At 47.9% G+C, this 18322-nt stretch overlaps 1 protein-coding gene across 2 annotated transcripts; it reads right to left on the bottom strand.

Annotated features, from left to right (window-relative positions):
* Positions 1 to 411: 411 nt before the first annotated feature.
* Positions 412 to 14362, bottom strand: Pla2g15 (phospholipase A2 group XV). 2 transcript variants are annotated; one of them, XM_034522917.2, is made up of 6 exons: positions 13732 to 14344; positions 9606 to 9762; positions 4749 to 4867; positions 4410 to 4508; positions 3784 to 4008; positions 412 to 2306 (listed from the first exon to the last, which is right to left on the bottom strand). In XM_034522917.2, the coding sequence occupies exons 1-6, from the start codon at positions 13856 to 13858 to the stop codon at positions 1795 to 1797; spliced, it is 1239 nt and encodes a 412-aa protein (XP_034378808.1). In that variant the 5' UTR covers positions 13859 to 14344; the 3' UTR covers positions 412 to 1794. The 2 variants fall into 2 exon arrangements, with proteins under 2 accessions (XP_034378808.1, XP_034378809.1); XM_034522918.2 differs by having other exon boundaries at positions 1987 to 2306; positions 3784 to 3883; positions 13732 to 14362.
* Between the last annotated feature and the right edge of the window lie 3960 nt (positions 14363 to 18322).

The raw sequence follows: 18322 nt of genomic DNA, 5'->3' as shown, positions 1-18322 counted from the left end.
TCCTAGTCTGGCACCTGTTACCATAAAATCAGGCTGAGCCAAGTTTCACTCTTACCTCACCCTGACCGGCTTTCCCTGCCTGCTATAAAGCCTTCGAGGGAATCACCGCCACACCAAAGGATGCTGAGACCAGAAACTGAGGGAAAAAGAGCCCGTGGAATCCAGCCAGGGTCACAACAGGCTTATCCTTTATCTCTGCCCCCAGATTTGGGGCATCATATTGGAGTCTGGGTCTGTTTCTTGATCCCAGTGGAGAAATGGAGGACAAAGTGTGAAGGGAAGGCAGAGGGATAATGTTGAGATCCCAGCAAGGCCCCAGTAAAGTTACAGACCAAGCACCCATCTCTACAGCACTTTCACACATCGTGGTTCACCCCCCCACCCCACCTCAGGGCAGGACAAGGCACCCTACAGCATCCAGAATACTTTTATTGCCAAAATCGAGGTACAGCTTGCTCAGGGCCCCAAGTGGGGGTCCCACCACTCAGGTGAGGGATAGATAGGAATGTGCTTAACAAGGAAGTCCAGTGCCAGAAACGATATGGGAAGGCAGTGTGATCCAGCCTCCAAGTGGTTTTGAGAACCCACCTTAAAAGCTGACCCAAGCTTATAGTCAGGTCCACTGTCCCTAAGGCAGGCCCAGATTCTCCATCCCCGCTGTCACACAAAGACCATGTAGCATCCCTGGGGCAAACAAACAACCAAACCCCCCTAGCTAAGACTCTAAGTTCCCAGCTCTCTTAGGAGCCCTTTCAAAGCTCTGAACTGTTTCCTGCAAACCAAAACCCATTCAGCTGCCTGGTGGTAGCAAGCGTTGATCAGGAACTCTACCACCTCTCAACCCTGCGCCAGCCCAAGTAGATGGTAGAAAGACCCTACCGCAAGGTGCACTGTGGCGGTGGAGTTCTCAAGGTGGCTCATGGGAAGCGCTAAGCAACCATGGCTGTTCCCTTGAGCTCACTTTCTTCCTAGGAACCTAATGAGAAGGCATGACATTAGGCCCTGCTCCCCCTTAAACTATAGTCCCAGAACCAACAGAGCCAGCTTCGGTACTGGAACCTACGTCACGAACAGGGAGATCAGGAATCCTAGGACAAGGCCCCCAGAATTGAGAGGTCCTCTGCTGTCCAGTCCAGAACTAGGATGCTGATAAATGAGAGGTAGGAGCTGACGGTAAAGAATCCAACCTGAAGGAATCAGAGAACACAACCAACTGCCCTGCCTGCAGGGGCTTACCCAACTGCCTCCAGGAGACCCCACACTCAGAATGTATACCAGTGAGGTCACAGGGAAGCCAGCAGTTCTAGCCACCTATGGCCACTGTAGTAGGCTACCTGAGGCCAGTGTGTGGAAAGGTCACCAGAGGATCTCTGTGGAACCTTTCATGGCAGGACATCAGCTCAGTAACCAACATCCCTCACGGGAAGGTTAGGGCCCAGTGAGCTAGAGTAGAAAGACCAGAGAGCTAAGAGGATTGCATGGCCCAAGTTAGGGACTGGGGTAAGGAGCCAAACAATCCAGCCTCCAGAGCCGGTGTGAGGTCACAATTGACCACTAGCAGCAGCAGCGTTCTTTCCCTCAAATGTCCGAGTCCACACCCACTTCTTCCTTCTTCCCTGCCATTCTACATAAGAAGGTTGAGAAATAGCATTCCCCTGAGGCAGATGCCTCCTAAGACTTAGGACCTTGAAATGATGGTCACAAACTCTGTCAAGCTTGGAGACTATGAAAGAGTCAGAGGCCAAGAGAAGCTCCATGGTCCAGCCATCCAGCAGCCCTGCTTGGCGTAGGAAATCAAGGTTCCAGAAGCACACGTTTCAGATAAGCCAAGGTAGTGGCATTGGCTAGCATCTCAATGTGTTCACTTCCTGGCAGCTCCTGCAATGATACTCTGTGCTCTTGGTGGCTCTGCCAGGCTTGGCACTGCAGGACACTCTCCAAGTTCACTGTGCCGTCGCCATCACCGAAGTAGATTTTGGGGTCACGATCAGGAAAGCTCTCATAGTAGAAAGAGTTTGGCGTAGGAACACCAGTCCCGTACAGGCAGTGCAACTCCACACCAGGGGGCGTCAGGGCTTCCACCAGCCCTTCTGTGTCCTGCCTCATGAACCAGCCATCTTCAAAGCCGATGTCCTGGAAGAACCGGTGATAGTCCCGGAGTGTGTAGTTCGTTGTGGGTGTGTACACAAATACCTTTTCATGTGACCACGTGTGGTTGTACGGCAGTAGCCAGCTGGTGGAGACGGCGGATCGTTGCTGTTCCCGGATCTTCAGTGGCCCAATGACAGGGATGCGATTGTTGTCTCCTGGAAGGAGAAAGCTCTTATCAGCCTGCACTCAGGAAGGAGCTTCACCAACCCAACCAATGGCTCAGTCAATACTCATAACCTTAGACCACTGGTTATCACCACATTCCCATCTACGTAACACTGGCTTTTATTTCCTTTCCTTTTCTTTCTTTCTTTCTGTATGTGGAAAACATACAACCTCATTTCCTCACCAGAGATTCAGAGAGCACTCCCATCTCCCCCCTCAAATTGTTTATTATGTTTGTTCATCTGTGAAGGGCACCCTCTGCTAAGTGTGTATCACCATGCCTGTGGGCACAAGTTGTGTACTCAGCGAAGCTGCAAGTCAATAGGCCAGCTGGGTTTTTTGGTTGTTGTTTGCTTCTGTTTTCATCACATTGAACGATGTACATGCCTCTCTCATGTACATGCCTCTCTCATGTACATGCCTCTCTCAGGCCCAGAAGGCCAGGCTTGCTGGAAGCAGGCAATGGGGTGGGGAGCTACCGCTGGAGCCAGCTCTTCCCATTACCCAGTGAGATTTCAGGGGCTGAGGCAATTTAGACAGTGGCTACTCACTGGTTCAAGTACTGTCATCACCCATTATCCAACACTGTCTCAAAGCAGGGTGGCATCTCTGGCTGACCCCAGGGCCTCAGCTTTGCCTGCTACCACTGGAATCCTTGGGGCAAAGGAAACTCCTAGGAGTGCATAGATTTCCATCCCTTCCAAAACCCATGGATTTCCAGAGCTGAAAGCAGTTTTTGACATCTGAAGCAAAGATTTAAGAGGTTTCACAGGGAGGCTTTGAGACAGCCAATACCTGAATCCTTATCATGTCTCCCTGTCCCATTCTGAAGGTGCCCGAAACTCTTCCTGTAAGCCCAGGAATGGCAAAGCATATGGCTGTGATAAATCCTCCCCATATCTAAACATCTGAGCCACTCAGCCATGAAGTTATTGTCCTCTTGATTCGGGATCACCCGGAGATTATGAACCTGACCTGATCGTAATGACCAGATGAGCAAGTGGGTCAGGCAGTACCAGTGATGGCAGAAAGATGGTCTAGGGATTCTTGAGATGGTCCTGGTAAGGGGTCCCTGGGGCTACCACTTAGTCATGGTGGAGGGGGGTATGGTAGCTTCTTTCTGCACTAGGAGGCCCCCGCCTCATGGCTGCAGATGGTGACCCCTTCAGCCATAAAAACATAAGTCACTTGGAGAATGCCCAAGAGAGGATTGACTTTCCCAGCTACCAAGCAAACAGACCCAACCAGATCACCACCTACTGCCTCCCTGAACTGCCCACAGAGGCAGGTGAAACTCAGCAGGGTACTGTAGTCAGCCTTCCTCCTGTGAGGCAAAGTAGGAATGACTGAGAAAGGTTTGAGAAGGGGAACTATCAAATCAAGGTATACAGCATTGTGTGTTTTTGTTCGTGTGTATGAGAAAGCATTCTGGAAACAGGCATCCATGAGGGGTCAGGGAGGTCTTACCTGAGGCCAGGACACGCAGGGTCTTGGCCACGCCCCCCCAGGGTGCACCCAGCGAGATGAAGGCATGGATATACTTGTCCTTCCAGGCCTGTGGCTGCCGCTGCAGAAAGTAGAGCACGTACATGTTGCCCATGCTGTGGGCAACCAGCACCACGGGGCCCCCATACATCTGGTACATCTCCTCAATCATCTCTCGGAGGGCCAAGAAGTAGGGTCCGTTTTCATCTGCAGGCCAGAGCCAAGCAGGAGTCAGGCAGGAAGTGTCCGGGGACCTGAACCACTAACTAATCTACAGAGCAGACCCAGGACTAGGGGGTGCAGAGAGTATTGGAAACTAAGTAGGAGCAGACTAGTCCCCCCAAAAGTTCATAAAAAGAGGACAAAGTGACCCCCCCCACTCCCCAGTCTTAGCCTCTGCTCCTGCCAAGACTCAGAGGTCCAGAAATCCTAGAATGAATGACAGGGAAAGACAAGACTGATCAGAGCTGGTGGCAGTATCCACTGCACTGGAAGCCAGAGATTCAGATGTAGAGAGAGCCCAAGGACTATTAGTGGCCAAGACAACCTTATTCCTGCCTCCCAATCCCTAGGGAATGGAATAGGGTGGGGGTGTGGTGATTTCTTACTTGGGGCTCGGCGCCAATCATAGGGAGCACCTCGGACATCTTCACCCCGTGTGTAGCCCCAGCCCACAAGGCTTTCCACCATAGTGTAGAAATAGGAACCTACGGACAGAATTCAGAGTTACATAAAATATAACCAGTGTTAGCTACCCACACCACCCCCACAGAGACAATGACATCTGTCTCCCTGAAGGAGTGGAAAAGGAATTTGCATTCACTAATCAAAGATAGCTCACAGGCTACCCCTTCAAAGCAATGTAGTACTTCCCATATTCTAGAGGCCCACCAGAACCTAGAGCCCCCAGTCACATACCCTGGAGGCCCTGAGCAAGAGCTACATACCCACATTCCTTTTGCTGGGGTCTAGAAATTCCATAGAAAATGTTTCCCCAAAGCCAGGGACACGCACATCTACACCATCAGGAAACTGAGTGGCCCGAGATGTTCTGTTGTAAACCAATCTGTCAGGAGAAGATAGTGAGTAACTACTGGTACTGGTAAGCTCAATATGTCTCAATACTGCCCTGTGACCTTAGCCATACCCCAGTCTCACGCCCTGATTTGGTCTGAGGTCTAAAGGAGATTTTTAAAAAAGTAACAAAGCAGGCTTATAAAACACATAGCAAGGACATACATGGACCTGGGAGGTAGAGTTGGGAAGATCAGGCAGTCAAGGATATCCTTTAAGAATTTACATATAAGTTCAAGGCTAGCCTGGGCTGTAAGAGACCCTGTTTCAAATAAACAAGCAAAGAAAAACTCCAACAGTACAGAGGATCAGAATAACAAAATCCAAATGAGAAGGCTTACTCCAGAGACTAATGGGGTGGGGAGCCCCAAAGCAAATTCCCCTCTCTAAGTGTCCCCTCACCTAGAATGAGGGCCTTGGACCAGGCAGAAGGAAACACCGGTTATAGCCAAGTCGCCAACATCATTCTTGATCCCAGGAGGCAGCCTATTCTTGTTGGTGCCTTCCATCCCTCCTAACACATCACAAAGCAGACAGTGAGTTAAGCACACAGCAGGTATGGCCACCTCAGGGCCTGAGCACCTATGGTTCCTATACAGATGGGTGGACAAGGCCCAGAGGAATCATGCGAACAGGTGGGGAGAGACAGGAGAAAACCTATATTTTAGACCCAGACGGGTACAGATGAATCCCTCTTGCTCTGGGCACTGGGCACTGGGCACTTGCCCAAGGCGTGCCACTCAGAGATAAAGGGAATGGACTGTACCACATGACCCGCTCAGAACTCCAGGGAGAGATGAGCTGCCAGCAGTCACAACTTCCAGGGTGTGGCCACCAATTCCTAAATGCAGAGATAGGGCCTGCCCTCTTAGCAGTCCTTCCTTACTGTTCTGCTGCTGCAACAGACTACCACAGGTTTAGCAGTTCCCAGCTCAAGATTTTGTCATCGAATAGCCTCTGTGGTTGCCATAAAAAACCAGAACCAAACTTAGAGCAGTCAGTATATGGCTGCTCTGTTCTCAGTCCTCAGGTCAGGTGTCTGCAAGGCTTAGAGAAGTAATCAGAAACACCAGAGGCAAATATGCCCAAGAAAAGCTGAATCCTAGTGGTCCTGAATCCTACCGTCATTAAAGATCAATTACCAAAAGGCTTGGAAGGGCTCAGTGGTTAAGAGCACTTGTTGCTGTTTCAGAGGATCCAGAGTTCAAGTCCCAGTACCCACATTCACACCATCTATAACTCCAGTTCTAGAGGATTCTTCCACCTCTTTTGGCCTCCACAGGTACTATACACACCTGGCATACAAGAAGGCAGAAAATCCATACATATTAAATAGTGGTACATACGTTTAATCCCAGCACGCAGGAGGCATAGACAGGTGAGTTCAAGGCCAGCCTGGCATACAGAACAAGTTCCAAGACAGGCATGGCTACACAGAGAAACCTTGTCTCAAAAAACAAACAAACCTCAGTGATAACCCCTAACTGATCTCGTGATAGGGCCCGAGGCCACTCTCAGTGGATATCAGCAAAGTGCAAAACATGGTTGTAAAAAGCCAAGGCAGCTTTGTGCATGATGAAAATCTAAACAGGTCAAAGGAGCCATGAAGACAAAGGGGCTCCTGTCAGCATCAGCCTTTGACTCCACTGGCAGCACCTGAGGCCATGTGTCTCCACGACAGAAATAGAAATGTAAATAAATCAACAGCCCAGGAATAGCTGCAACCACACACCAAACAGAGCCAACAAAGACAGCGGTGTAAACAACAGTGCCCAGAGGACCAGCCAGCAGGGAAAAACTCTTAATTGATGAAATTCTAATCAGCACAAATATTTGCCAGCACCAACTATGTTCTTCAATTTGGATTAGCTATTAAGAGCACTTGTTGCTTTTACAGAGGACCCAGGTTCAATTCCCAGCACCAAAGAAAAGAAGAGAAAGGAAAAGAGAAGAAAAGAAAAGAAAGGAAAAGATGGGGCCAGAGAGTTGGCTCGGTGGACAAAGGTACTTGCTGACAAACCTGAAGACCTGAGTTCAGTCCCTGGCAACAACGTGGTGGAGGTAGAGAACTAACACCTCAGGTTGTCCTGTGACCTATATAATTGTGCTATAGCATGTGCATTCACCCCTAAATAAATAAATGTAATTTTCTAAAACTAAGTTTTTTTAAAAGGAGAAAACAGGGGCTGGAGAGACTGCTCATCAGTTAAGAGCACTGGCTGCTCAAGGACCCAGGTTCAATTCCAAGTACTCGTGTTCAATCATAATAACTAGTAACTACAGTTCCAGGGGACCCAGGACCCCCCTGGTCTTTGCAGGCACCAGGCATATGCATTGAAGCAAAACACACATACACATAAAATAAATTAATAAAATAATTCAAAGGAAAAGAAGATCACCACCACTGCAATCCCTAGTGCCCACATGGCAGCTAACGATCGCCTGTAACTCCAGTCCAAAGGCTCCTCTGGTTTTCTTGGGCAATGCATATATATGGTACCAAGACATACATAATGGCAAAACACTCAAACACATAAAATAAAAATAAACAAACCTTAAACAAAAGAGAGAAGAGAACATGAAGGAAGGAGATGAAAGTCTTTGGAGGGAGCTGGATATGATCAAGATACAGTGTGTAACCTGGGTGTAACAGAGCAGGCCTTTAGTCCCAGCACTTATAAGTAGGCATAGGGGTGTCTGTCTCTGTGAGTTGGAGGCCACCCTGTTCTACACAGTGAGTTCCAGAACAACCAGAGATATGTAGTGAGACTCTGTTTTGAAAAAAACAAAAACAAACAAAAGATATATTATAGAGTAATTCCAGTCCTGTAGGATCTGACGCCCTCTGATGGCTTCTGTGGCACTATACACATGTGGTACACAGACATGCATGCAGGCTCAACACCCATAAACATAAAATTAAAAGTAAAAAAATCTCGCCGGGCAGTGGTGGCACAGGCCTTTGATCCCAGCACTTGGGAGGCAGAGGGAGGCAGATTTCTGAGTTCAAGGCCAGCCTGGTCTACAGAGTGAGTTTCAGGACAGCCAGGGCTACACAGAGAAACCCTGTCTCGGAAAAAAAAAAAAAAAAAAGTAAAAAATTTCAAAAGGGACAAGAGAGATGGCTCTTTTGCAGAGTACCCAGTTCAATTCCCAGCATCAACATGGTAGCTCATATCCATCTATAACTTCAGTTCCAGATTGATGCCTTCCTCTGCCCTCTGCAGGCATGCATGCAGTATATATATGCACAAACAGGCAAATATCATATGTATAAAATAAAATTTAAAAATATAAATTTTTTTTAAAAAGATACATTGTATATATGTATGAAGCTGTCAAAAATAAAAGAGTTTTTTTTAAAAAAAATCACTTGTCTGGTGGGTAATGACAAATGCCTTTAATCTCAGCATTCAGAAGGTAGTAACAGGCAGATCTTTATGAGTTTGAGGCCAGCCTGGTCTATAGAGTGAGTTCTAGGACGGCCAGGGCTACACAGAGCAAACCAAACAAACAGAAAAATCAACAAGACCACTAAAACCTCTGTCATCCAACTAAAATGCTCACTTCCCAGCCCTAACCCGTAACTGTATCCTCTGAACACCGCTGATCTGCTTCCACATAAAGGAAATCAATTCATCTGTCTGTTTGCTTTTTAAAAGTAAGATGACAGGCAAGGAATGGAAGTTTTTGATCCATCACACTTCTTCTGGCAATAAAATTCACCTAATAACAGAAAAAAAAAAAAAAACTCCTATATTGAATTTGGTAAAACACAATTCCTTGCCAATGAAATTTGCTAACAGTGAGGGACCAGCAAAGGCCAGTACTTTTGGCTTTGTTTTGATTATTTTTGACATTTTTTATATATATTCTATTTTTTGTATGAGTGTTTATATGTGTGGTACCCAAAGAACCCAAAAGAGGGGAACAGATCCCCTGAGACTGAAGTTACAAACAGTTGTACCCTTGGGTGCCAAGAACCAACCTTCTAGCGCAATGGTTCTTAGTCTGGGTAGAAACCACTTTAGGGTTGCATATCAGATATTCTGCATATTAGATATTTATATTGATTCATAAACAGTAGCAAAACTACAGTTATAAAATAGCAATGAAATAATTTTGTGGTTGAAGGGATCACCATGACATGAAGAACTGTATTAAAGGGTCTCAGCATGAGGAAGGTTAGGAACCACTGTTCTAGGAGTCTCTGTCTGTAAGAGCAGCCACTACCCTTAATCTCTGAGTCAGACCAAGAGCAAGATTTTAAAGAAAGAATGGGAGGGGGTTTATCAGTAAAGGCCATAAAATCAGACCCCCTGCGTCCGCACGTTAATGTGCAAAAATGTAGACTTACTGCAGAAAGAACAACCAGCTGGAGAGGCAGGCTTAGCCAGGACCCAGGCAGAGGAAGGTGAGGCACAAGTCTGTGAATAGAGGATGGGTTTGGGGGGATGGGGTTGGGGGGACCCTGAGAGTCTAGGAACTGATAGTTGAATTAGACGAAGGAGAACAGGAAACAGCAGGAAGAAAAAGAAATCCATGCTTCTGAGAGTGTAAGCCAGTGCTGACCAGACCAGACCAGACCAGACCGATCAAGGGCTACAGAGCTCAGGAGAGAGAGAGGTCATTTTTCTATCTATTGAGGATTGAGGACAAGGACTCTGAAGGCCTGCCTCTCTAGGCCCCTTGGATGAGTGATCCCTCATCTTGTGTGCACCCACCCTCACCTGATATTGTCAATCCAGCAGTCAATGATAACAGGCAGAAGCAGTTCGAGATTCAGCCAGAGTGTGAAGTAGCTGTCCGTCCTCTTAGAGCAAAGGTAGTGTACAACCTTTGGCTTATCCAGCTTTGCTTCCAACTGGTTACCCAAATCACCAGGCACTGCAGAAGAAAAAGACAGGGATGGCCTCAGGCCCTGGCAGCTGGTGACACCCAAGCTTCTTGCAATCTACAAAAGAGCCACTCAGAGTGATAAACACCATGGCTCGTCTTTGTAATCCTACTCTGAAGTTGAAGCACAATGCTAACTAGGAAAATCAGAAAAGGCCAGGACACCACCTTCATATACAAAAGCCACTACAATCAGGGCATGGTGGTGGATACCTGTAAATCCAGTACTTGGGGGGCTGAGGCAGGAGGATCAAGATAGTGCTAACTCAACCTGGGCTATACAATGAGATCCTGTGAGAGCCACATTAATGGGAAAGAAGATGCCAGCAGATAGTGGAGACTAAAGAGGGGCCTGGCATGTTTGGGGCTGGGGCTGTGATGTCATGTGATAAAAAATAACTTCCCTAGATCTCCAAAGGAACTTTCTCGTTGGCCATTCAGAAGGGAATTCAAAACCAAGTCACTTCCCCAAGAGAGGCTGTGGATCCCTCTGAGACCTCAACTACTGATGGTTTCTAAGATTAAAGGACCCAGATCATACTCTAACAAGAGGGGTTTTGAGGCTCATGAGTTTTTCAGAACCTCCAAATTTTTGGCCAATGCTACAGCTCTGATATTAGATATATATCACCCTCTGTGCTTGCTAAAACGAAAAGCAAGGTCTTCTCTACCCACAAGCAGTTGGGACACAAGACAGAGTGGTAAGCCAAAAATTAAATCTAGAGGCAGTATTCTTATGTTTAGTTTGTTTTTATCTGAGACAGGGTCTTGCTGACATCAAAAACCTGCTTTTCCTGCCTCCAACCTGCCAAATGCTGGGATTGCAAGCTTCTCCAGTCAGTAGGAGCTATGATAAAAGAGAGAGAGAGAGAGAAACTTATAATAGTACCAGCAGGCCTACCAAAGCCCATAGGCCTTGATAAAGGCCAGGAAAGTTCCAGAGGGTAGGTCCTGTGGAAAGCCTTAACATGGTGGAGAGGTGTGCTGCAAATGACTAATCTGCGATCACATGCCACACCAGACACAGGGCAGGGTGTGTGACTACCAAATTCCAAGCATGACAGGATACCACCCTTGTCGATCTCTTTGGGCCACACAAACCCAAGCTCACACCCATCCCTTTAACCTCCAGTATTTAAAGCCCGTTAACCTTACAGGCTACCACCTACATTCTGAACACTTCCCAAGGACAACCTCCCCTGCCCTGCCCCTTGCCCGCCCTCCTGTTTTTTTCCTAGAAAGGTTTCTCTGTGTAGCCCTGGCTGTCCTAGAACTCAGATCTGCCTACCTCTGCCTCCTGAGTACTAGGATAAAGGCATGTGCTACTGACCCCTGAGGAGAAAACCCTTTTTAAGAGCCACAGTCACTATAAAGAGCCCCTTGGCTTTTCTCAACACTGTCTCTGAACCCAGCCTAGCACATGTCCTTGCCTGAGCAGTTATCCCAATGTCTTCAGAGTGTCATGGGAAGGCATGTGCCTTCCGCTCTCCTCACGATGTGGGAGCCTGTACATGACATGTCTGTGAACTGGGCAGGAGGATTTGTCAATGTCTCCATGCACTGAAGGGGAAATGGGAGAAAGAGGAAGCCACCAGATACCCCTTGCCCTGGTCAGGCTGTGAGGCCTCTAAGAATAGCAATGGCCCCTTCCTGAGGTACTTGGCCCCTGAGATAAGGACAAGAGCCAGACACAAAATTTTTACTTCAAATAACCCTGTTCATCTTTACCTGTATATACACTGTAAAATGACATTTCCTGTGTCTGTCTGTATGTGTAGGGGTAAGAGGAGAGAGCACAGCCCAGCACATATGCAGAGACTGGAGGACAACTTGCCAGAATTGGTTTCATCTGGGGATAGAACTCCGGTCTTCAGGCTTGGTGGCAATCCCCTTTGCTCACTGAACCTTCTTGCAGGCCCTCTTTGTTCATTTAACAGGTAGGAAGATTGAGGCCGAGAGGGATGCAAACTGACTGCCTAAGGTCCCACCCCCTGCTCCAAGATCAGTTTTCTGCTACCTCTTCCACTAACTCAGGACCCGCACTCTGTGCCTAGAAACAGCTCTCTCGGGTCTGAGTTCACAGCAGCAGCCCCAGACCTTGAAAAGACGCACAAGAGCGCAGACGCTCAGATCCTTTCGGAGTCTAAGGTTCTCTGCTATGATTTAGGATGACCAAAGTCTGGATAGATTAATGAATGCAGTTAGTGCCACTCCATCCAGGCAAAAATGTTACAAACAAGCTAGGTGTGGTGGTGCACACTCCTTTAATCCCAGTGCTGTGGAGGGAGAGGCGGACAGATCCCTGTGAGTTCAAGACCAGCCTGATCTACAAAGACAAGGCTACAGAGTGAGACCCTGTCTCAAAAAAGGAAAAAAAAAAAAAAAAAAAAACAGGGAGCAAACATGTATGTGTTCAGAGAACGTACATATCGCAATGCCAAGGTGCTTATTCTTAGAACTCCTCACACTCACATGTGACTTCTTCACCTGGTCCCCAGGGTAGAGTCCAGATGACCCAGAAAGTCACAAGCTCTTCACCACCCATACCTCCCACATTCCCCAGTTCTATTCCAACCATCCCTTTACTTTCCCCGAGTACTCCAGGAAGGCTTTCCTGGTGCCCGCTCAGCCAGGCTGACTTATCCAATGCAGTCTTCATCTCTGAGAACCACTGCTGCCGCCATCAGGAAGCTTGAGAAAGGCAGAGCCAACTGCATACAAATCTCAATCTGAATCCCCCATAGCCTTTTCTGACTTAGAATGCCTAATTGTTTGTTTTCTGTTTTTTCAAGCAAGGGTTTCTCAGCCCAGCATGATGACATACACCTTTGATCCTAGCACTTGGGAGGCAGAGGCAGGTGGGTATCTGAGTTCAAGGTCAGTCTGGTTTATAGACAGAGTTCCAGGACAGCTAGAGCTACACAGAGAAACCCTGTCTAAGACAAGACCAAAAAAGAAAGAAAGAAAGAAAGAAAGAAAGAAAGAAAGAAAAGAAGGAAGGAAAAGAAAGAGCACAGGAATTTATGCTCCAGCAGAGTGTGTGTGTATATATATATATTATACTCAGAGAAATGCAGGAACATACACTATATATATACACTATATATAGTGTATGTTCCTGCATGTCTCTGTTCTCAGGAGTCCTGGCTGGCCACCAAGAAAGAAACACCAGTTCAAAATGACAGCCATTGGCTGAATGGAGCATCTAAGACTCCTAGAGATTTTAGCCTGGCCTATTAGCATATGCAAACATTGTTATTTCTGTCCAGCTGCCAAGTCTGAGACGGAAGAACAAGTGGGCAGGGAATGTCTGTCACCTGGCCTCAGTACAGCCTGGAGTAATTAGGTCTGGTAGGGGAGAGTGGAGGCCCACTCTCTGACTCCCTTAACACCAGTTCATGACTGTTGTCCCAACCCTTTCCTCTGTTTTCCCTTCCCTTAGCCATCCCGTTTCCCTTAGGGCATCTCCTCGAAAGTCAATGCCATCCATTCCATAAGCTGAGAGCAAAGAGAAATGATTTGGTGGCTAGTGTAGATAGAACTTGCTATCACTCATTCCCTGTGAATTACAGAGGGTAGGAGGGTGATGACTCCTAGGTAGACTAAGGCTAATTCTGAGACTACCTAGGTAGGAACCCGCTGACGTAGGGTTGAATTGCCTCAGTCTTTCCAGCTAAAAAATGGGGGCATGGCGAGGAATGGTTTGGAGCTGATGCAGTTAGGTGGAGTGGAAAATTGGACATTATCTATTCCCTTTGCTCTCATGTTTTAGAGGGTGCCAGACCACACCCATGCCCAGTATGGCGGGAGGTGGGCTAACCAAACTGACCCAGGTTAGAAACCAAATGCTCTGGGTTTCGTCCTTAAAACAGATGCACAACAGAGTAGTTGGCCCAGTAGACCTTGGCTGCACTGGATCCTGCAGGATCCACCCGCCATCCCACCGGACACAAGTCTCACCTAGCACCACCGGGGGGTGACGTTGGGCCGGGAGCGCCAGGTCTGCCAGCATCATTAGTAGAAGCAGGGGAAACAGGAAGCCACTCCGGAGCTGGGTCTCGTGACAAGTACAGAGATGGCGATCCATGGCGTGAGGCCGTGGCCGCAGGTCCAAGGGGCTGCTTCAGAGCTTAGAGATGGTGCCTAGGCCGGAGCCGCAGCGTCGCTCTTAACCCCATCGCTTGCAGCTTCCAATCAATCAGGACCCGCCTCTTGCTAAGGCTCTACCAATTGCAACTCTCCGCCACAAGCGTCCCTCCCACCGAAGCTCTCCACCCGCATATGCCCACCTCCGGGACTGTGCTGCGCGCCGAACGCATCGATCGATCGATGAGCTCTGCCTATATCCCAGCTATCATCCTGCTACTACTGCACAACCCCATCGCACCTTGTAGCCAGCATCGTACAATTCTCAAAGTCCACTCAAGGAGTTCTCATTCCTAATTCCTACCTTTCCCACACCAGAAGGACCGAAAACATGCCCACCATTTGCTGTGGTTGAATGACCTCTTTCTAAACAAGAAAAGAGGAAGTTAGTCCTAGACAGTTCGTTTAGTTTTTGGAACTCGGGTGACCAGCAGCTGTCCGGGACCTCTGTACAACCTTTACGTTGGCATCCCCAGGGGCATCTAGGTTTGGCCGCCCATGCCCAGAGAACTTTTGCCGTCTGCCTTGTCGGTAGAAATGCAGGTAGGACCCAAGAAACAGGTCTGGGAGAAGCTAGATCAGCCTGTTCAAATGGTCTGTCTCTCTATAAGTGCACCACATGAGTTGGAAGTGGTTTGGATCCGAAAGTCTGAACCATTTATAAGATTCCCCTGCAAAGAACAGAGCACAAGAGCTCATGATGGCACTTTAGCCCCTGTCCATGCAAGCCTGGGCACTCAGGAAGGGCATAAGACTGGAGCCAGGAGCTGGGGCCCAGGCACACTAGGCAAAAGGCTCAACACTGGTAATATGTCAACGCTGTGGGGTTGAGCTGACCAGTGCTTCTGAGAAATAACCCTCCACATACTTCCTTCTGAAGGCCAACTGTGCTCCTGGGACACTGCCTGGTCCCAAGACTTCTGTCCCACCCCTCACCTCTTCCTTCCCTCTTCTTGGTAAACAGCTGACCCATGTTAATGCCAATAATTCTTAGTTTTTATAGAAAAATAGGAAGTTATTTATTTATATTTATTTATTTATTTTTGGTTTTTCGAGACAGGGTTTCTCTGTGTAAGCCTGACTGTCCTGGAACTCACTCTGTAGACCAGGCTGGCCTCGAACTTACAGAGACCCACCTGCGTCTGCCTCCCCAGTGCTGGAACTAAAGGTGTGCACCATCACCTCATGGCTTAGGAAGGTTTTTTTAAATGATTTATTTGTTTTATTTTAGGTGTATGAGTATTTTTTCCCACATGTATGTGTGTGCATCACATACATGCCTGGTGCCTGAAGAAGTCAGAAAGAGGACTTCAGTCTATTGGAATAGAGTTACAAGCAGTTGTGAGGCACCATGTAGATACTGGGAATCAAACTGTGGTCCTCTGGAAGAGCAACAAGTGCTCATAAATACTGAGCCATCTCTGTCGCCCCAGTAAGCAGGACATTTTAAAGTGCACTAACCCCCACTGCACCCTACTTTAATTTCTTGCACCCATAGGAAGTTGCTACAGATTGGTCTGATGAAGGCCAGTAGAGAGTCATAGAGACACTCTGCCAAGTCTAGGGACAGTCAGAAGTCCAGAGCCAAGAGGGGGAGGGGAGATGCTAGAAGGCTTGGACAGCCTTGGGCACTGGCCAGTATGAACATCTTGCCAAACTAGCAGTCTCAGATGACCACAGACCACTGGAAGAGTGGCACTGTTTTCAAATGGGATTTAATGGTGCACCACCTCCACAAGCCCTCAAAGTATTAGGAGTCGGGATTACTGGGGGAATGGTTAGCAGTGACCTTTGCTGGAACTGTAGACAACATCCGAAGATGACCTCCTCCCTCTTTTTAAAGACAAAGGCTTACTACGTGGCCCAATGTCTTGGCTAGTTTTCTGTCAACTTGGCAAAAAAAAAAAATTCCCTCTGAGAAAAGGGAACCTCAGTTCAAAAAAAACAGGGGGGGCCTCCATAAGATCAGACTGTGAGCAGTTAAGCCTGTAGGGCAGTTTTAGTGATTTATGGGAAGGTCCAGCCCACTGTGAGTGGTGCCATCCCAGGGCTGATGGTCCTTCCTGGGTTCTATAAGAAAGCAGGCTAAGAAAGCCATACGGATATGAAGCAAGCCAGTAAGCCGCACTCCTCCATGGCCTCTGCATCAGCTCCTGCCTCCAGGCTCCTGCCTTGGTTTCCTTCAGTGGGTTGTAATTTAGAACATGTAAGCCAAACAAACCCATTTCTCCCCAAGTTTCTCTTGGTCATGGTGTTTCTTCACAGCTCTAGAAGAAGAGATAATATGATCTTCACCAGAAGAGGGCATCAGCTCCCATTATGGATGGTTGTGAGCTGCTGGGCAAGGGTGGTCCCAGCACTCAGGAGGCAGAGGCAGGTGGATTTCTGAGTTCAAGGTTAGCCTGGGACAGAGCAAATTCCAAATCTAGGGTGGCGCACACCTTTTATCTAGGCCACACCTTCTGCCGGAGGCCTACATAAGAACAATGGAAGTAAGGCTTCCTCTTCTCCTGCCTGCACTTACTGGCCAGCACATCTGTTGGAACCTACTTCTTCAGGATTCGAGCTTATACAGAAGGCCAGCTGAAATACCTTGCCTTGTGGAACTGAGCAACTCCTAGATTCTTGGACTTCCTATTCATAGCTGCCCATTGTTGGGTTAGTTGGACTGCAGACTGTAAAGTCATTCCAATAAATTTTTTTTTTTTTTTTGGTTTTTCGAGACAGGGTTTCTCTGTGTAGTCCTGGCTGTCCTGGAACTCACTCTGTAGACCAGGCTGGCCTCAAACTCAGAAATCCGCCTGCCTCTGCCTCCCAAGTGCTGGGATTAAAGGTGTGTGCCACCACCGCCCGGCATAAATCCTCTTAATATAGAGACATTCCATAGGTTCTGTGACTCTAGCAAACCCTGACTAATACACCCTCTAATTCACAATCATTCCATGATGTCCCTTGAATGGGAGTCAGGCTCTGTTTCCCTGGTTAATCTCTCCTTCTCTCAAGCACACTCGCCCTTCAGGCTCTGACTTCCTTGCTGGCTGAAACAGGATTGTATGGGACTTCTGAGTTTGCTTCAGTGACCCCCTGCATTCCACGGTTGGGGGGTTTCTGTTTAGACTCCAGAAATGGTCCACTTCATCCGAAGCAGCTTTGCCTGCCTCCCACTAGGCCACAGTCATTGGGAGAGCTAGCTATCTACGTGCCCTGTTCCTAATACACATCGGAGGTTTGACATGTAAAATGGACCAGTGATGTGCTCTCTCCACAGCTTCCAAACTTCCAAGAAAGGGTCTTAGTTCCTGTCTGGCTTAGAGGAGGAGAAAAGAGACAGAGAGGTGAAAGGGATCAGCTTGGGGTCTAGAAAAGAAAGAGGGCATTCCTGAGAGGCACACTCTGTGCAAAGCCTGGAAGTAGGAATAAACTCAGAAGCCAGATTCCGTCACAGTTTTGTTTTCTTCCTCGATTGAGAATACAGCCAAGGGCCTCCACCATTCCCACCACCTCCTCACATAGACTTATGCTTCTAGATCCCCTACACAGACCAAATGGATGGTTGGGCTTGGGGTACCAAACTAAAACCAGAACTTCAAAAGCTATTTAGTGGTCCTAGCTGAGCCCATTTGGATGTCAATCAGCTCTCCCTAAACTCTAGACTCAGCAAGTCAGTGTTCCTGGAGTCAGTGAGGGGCTAAACTCTGATCCAAGCAGCCATTCAGCTCAGAACCAGGAGGCAAGGTCCCAGAAGAGAGCACCGGATCTCACTTAAGCATCAAGGAAGGTTGTTTGGCTTGAAGAGAAGTAGTTTTCCAGGACAACAAAGGTAAGTACTGAGCGTCTACAGAGCTAAGGAACTGAAGCACAAGGGCCCAGAGCCCAAGATAGAGCAGCTGAGGAAAAGAGGGTTAAGACCAGAAAGTAAGCTTTAAAAACTCATTGGAGGGCTGGAGAGATGGCTCAGCAGTTCAGAGCACTGAATGCTCTTCCAGAGGTTCTGAGTTCAGTTCCCAGCAAGCACATGGTGGCTTACAACCATCTCTAATGGGGTCTGATGCCCTCTTCTGGTGTGTCTGAAGGGAGCCACAGTGTACTCATGTACATAAAAATTTTAACTCTGCACAGGGAGGTAGAAGCAGGTGGATCTCTGAGTTCCAGGCTAGCCTGGTCTACAGACTACTAAGTTTGTGAACAGCCAGGAAAAAAAAAACCAGCCAACCAACCACTCACCACCACCACCAAACCCCTCCATGGTAAAGAGCATTGGCATTCTTTCAGAGGACCAGGCTCAGTTCCCAGCACCCACGTGGAAGTTCTGCCCCCTGAGCTGAATGGCTAACTGGATTAGAGTTTATTATATACGACTTCAGTTGCTGGGGACTTAAGGTCTTCTTCTGACCTCTGTGAATAC

This window comes from Arvicanthis niloticus, chromosome 18 (assembly GCF_011762505.2).
Source record: "Arvicanthis niloticus isolate mArvNil1 chromosome 18, mArvNil1.pat.X, whole genome shotgun sequence".
In the NCBI taxonomy this organism is placed as follows: domain Eukaryota; kingdom Metazoa; phylum Chordata; class Mammalia; order Rodentia; family Muridae; genus Arvicanthis; species Arvicanthis niloticus.
This window is presented reverse-complemented; position numbering and strand designations above follow the sequence as displayed.